The sequence below is a fragment of the Lepidothrix coronata genome, unplaced genomic scaffold (assembly GCF_001604755.1).
Source record: "Lepidothrix coronata isolate B3197 unplaced genomic scaffold, Lepidothrix_coronata-1.0 Scaffold122, whole genome shotgun sequence".
Taxonomy (NCBI): Eukaryota; Metazoa; Chordata; class Aves; order Passeriformes; family Pipridae; genus Lepidothrix; species Lepidothrix coronata.
In genome coordinates this window covers 2,128,131-2,129,727 of record NW_016690302.1, presented here as the reverse complement: position 1 = coordinate 2,129,727, position 1,597 = coordinate 2,128,131, and the positions used below count along the sequence as shown (strand labels likewise).

Here is a 1,597-nt window from a genome sequence, read left to right as displayed (position 1 = left end):
TCCTGAGCTCAGGACCCAGAGCTGGACACAGCACTCCAGGGGTGGCTGAGTCCAGGGGCAGAATCACTTCCCTGGCCCTGTTGGCCACCCTGTTCCTGAGCCAGGCCAGGATCCATTGGCCTTCTTGTCCCCCTGGGCACACTCTGGCTTCTGTTCAGCTTCCAATCCAAACTCCCAGCTCCCTCCCTGCCTGGATGTGCCAGGCTCTCCCAGCTCTTGCCTCCACACCAGACTGAGGTGGTCATTTCAAGTGTAAAAAAAAAAGCTATTGTCATTTGTCTCCTCTTATTTCCAGTGTAAAAGCTGCTGGCATTTCTCTCTTGGACCTCTCCCCACGAGGGGAGTCGTTCAGACTTGTTGCTCTGTGGTTCCTGTCAGAAACAGGAACGTTCTCCTTGGCAATATCCATCATTTACCGGTGGCCAAAGCAGGAAATCCTGCCACTTGCAGATTAAAACCAACCACTGGGTGTGCTGTGTTACTTCTGCCCTGATATCTCGGGTTTTTAGAGGCTTTTGTTGGGTCTGTTCTACAAGCCAGACCGTTCTAAGTTATTATTTCATTTCTGTGTAGCTGTCACACAGTTGTGTTGCTCCCTGGGCTCACACCCTGCCTGCTTTATTCCCTTTTTTTCCAGTGTGTTCACCGTGTCCTGAGGGGACTTTCTCCCCAGGAAGGAACGAGAAGTGTCAGCCTTGGACCAAGTAGGTGTCACTGATCCAGAGGTGTCCATCTTTACATCTTGAGCAGCTGATGCCCAAAAAAAATCAGGATGTGCAGAACAAACCTGCAGTAGGGGCAGTGAAAATTGTGTTCCTCGTGGCTCTCAGGAGCCTCGAGCAGCCTGTGCTGATTTGAAGCCTTTGGCCCTTTCTCTCCTCACCTCCAACCACAGAATTCTCAGCCTTTTTTGTAAAGATTTGTAATTTTTGTTTCTGTATTAAAGGTTCCCCTGGCCAGGTGCAGCTGTGCCTCGGGGCTGTTACCTGTCAGAAAATCCCAGTAGGATTGTTTTTCCACTAATAACTTTGATTGCCTCAGTTGTTCTCCACATCTCTGTGCACTCCAGGAAAAATAACCCCCTGAGTTTGTGCTGCTCAGACAAGGATTGTGGTGGATATAATTCAGAAAGTCATTGCAGCAAATGCTTGAAAATTCCCTCTGATTTTTGGTATTTTTATTTGCTATTTTTACTTGCTATTTTTACTGAGTATTTCTTTTTCCCAGCTGCAGCAGCCTTGGGAAAAGCACCCTTTGAGCAGGGACAGAGGCCCAGGATGCTTTGTTTGTGTCCAGAAGGTTCCTTGGCCAAATGCAGGGCTGTTACCTGTCAGAAAACCCCAGCAGGATTGTTTTTCCAGTAATAACTTTGATTTAGCTGTTCTTAAACATCTCAGTTGTTCTCCACATCTCTGTGCACTCCAGGAAAAATAACCCCCTGAGTTTGTGCTGCTCAGACAAGGATAGTGGTGGATATAATTCAGAAAGCCATTGCAGCAAATGCTTGAAAATTCCCACTGATTTTTGGTATTTTTATTTGCTATTTTTACTGAGTATTTCTTTTTCCCAGCTGCAGCAGCCTTGGGAAAAGCACCCT

General features: G+C 47.2%; 1 protein-coding gene across 1 annotated transcript in view; it reads left to right on the top strand.

Annotated features, from left to right (window-relative positions):
* Positions 1–1,597, top strand: part of TNFRSF4 (TNF receptor superfamily member 4) — a 17,160-nt gene that overhangs the window by 3,581 nt on the left and 11,982 nt on the right. Inside the window, exon 4 of the mRNA XM_017825691.1 lies at positions 638–704. Within this exon, the coding sequence (XP_017681180.1) occupies positions 638–704 (67 nt within the window). The remainder of the gene's footprint in view (positions 1–637; positions 705–1,597) is intronic.